The sequence below is a fragment of the Pinus tabuliformis genome, chromosome 8 (genome assembly GCF_031772625.1).
Source record: "Pinus tabuliformis cultivar Carrire ecotype Pingquan chromosome 8, CPIR1, whole genome shotgun sequence".
Lineage (NCBI taxonomy): Eukaryota > Viridiplantae > Streptophyta > Pinopsida > Pinales > Pinaceae > Pinus > Pinus tabuliformis.
Genome location: NC_142294.1, coordinates 1,665,877,083 through 1,665,878,677, shown reverse-complemented (window position 1 = coordinate 1,665,878,677; position 1,595 = coordinate 1,665,877,083). Strand labels below are relative to the sequence as shown.

The window sequence follows — 1,595 nt, the reverse complement described above, 5'->3', positions numbered from 1 at the left end:
GAGTCGAGTGTCGTGCAAATTCATACATAAGATCACAAATTGTACTGAACAAACGCATAACACAAGATAACACATCATCACATGTAACAACGACTCATCCAAAAATCGGTATGTATATATATATATATATCGTGTGGCGCACTGAGGCGCTCAAAAATAGAAGTACATGTCCCAAAATCTCAATACACCTGAGTCATAATGTCTCAAAATAAACAGTGGAAATAAAACCTAGGTGACTAATCGGCTGGATGGTGCTCTCTGTAGTACACAGCCGCTCGTGCCACCCGCCTCAGAAGGCGGTGCACTCTGGGTTCCACACCCACTGTGTGGATCTGATGCTCCACAGGAACCTCCTCAACCCCCTGGAAATCCGGCACCCCCTCCAGCAACCCCTCAAGGTTGCGAGCCACAATCTCTGGTGTGTTGGCCCCTGGAGGGGCTAAGGCCAAAGCTCCGGCTCCCGGGCCCTCTCTCCGTGCCGTGGCAGCCAGGCCAATCGGTCTAGTAGGCCCCACATCTGCATGACAAGACATTTATTAAGACATGTACATAAAAATTTTAAAAAAATACAAAACTCAAAAGACAAAAAGTGTCATACCTGCATCATCCCACTGTTCACCCGGAGGCAGCACCAAGTCAGGATCATTGCGGAAATCCATCCCCGCATATGGCCAATCCTGTACGAAGATCTCCTGTTGGTCCAACCAGTCTCTGAAATATACCCCCCAGCTATGTGGTCGGCCGCCACCCCCACGTGGCATAATCCGAGCCCATCGTGAGGCCCTCGTCTCTCGAGGATCTCTGGGGGCATCCACAGCCATAGACTGCAGTCGCATGGCTGGTACTCGCTCCAGAATGAGCGGGACCAGGATCGATCCATACCCGAACTGCTTCGTCTCTCCGCGACGGCAGTTGCTCAATTGCCTCTTCATGTTGTTGCACACTGCAGTGCACCAGTCAAACACGGTGGGCTCGAGGCACTCGAGGGCTAGTAGGAGATGGGTCTTGGATGCCTCGTGGTTCGCCATGCTGCCCGCTGCCCGGGTCACCATGAACAGGATGGTGCGCAGCACTATGTCTCTCACTGTGGGGATCGAGCACTTCCCACTCCGCGTTTTCACCGCCCCCGGGCAAACCTCAGCCATCAGGTCATCCAGGGTACCACCGCTAGGTCGCTGCCCCTCTAAGATGGGCCTCGCACCTCGGCGCGACAACCCAGTCAAGAAAAAGATATCCATATGGTCAAACTCAATGTCGTGACCACGGATGGTGAACTTTTGGTCCACCGGGTTCCATGCCCTGATCAGCAGCTCCAGCAGATCATGTTGGGCCCTCAGACGCGGCGTAAGGAAGAATTTCATGAATCCGCACGCCCGCATGGCGTTGCAGCAATTTACGTCTCCCCAAGCAGCCACATCCTCTACATCGTGAACTCTCTCTTGCCATTGAAAGGCCATGGTGTCCTGCATGAACAATAAAAACCAATCAGAAGTGCTTCCATGTAAAAATTCACGTTCATTTTCAAAAACAAAATTTTTTCCGCGCCAGCGCGGCTGTTTTAGAAACAGCCGCGCTGACAATGGCAGCTCTTTGTA

At 52.2% G+C, this 1,595-nt stretch overlaps 1 protein-coding gene across 1 annotated transcript; it reads right to left on the bottom strand.

Annotated features, from left to right (window-relative positions):
• Positions 1–236: 236 nt before the first annotated feature.
• Positions 237–735, bottom strand: LOC149242581 (uncharacterized). The gene is made up of 2 exons (XM_089370886.1): positions 599–735; positions 237–517 (listed from the first exon to the last, which is right to left on the bottom strand). The coding sequence occupies exons 1-2, from the start codon at positions 657–659 to the stop codon at positions 237–239; spliced, it is 342 nt and encodes a 113-aa protein (XP_089227012.1). The 5' UTR covers positions 660–735.
• Positions 736–1,595: the final 860 nt, after the last annotated feature.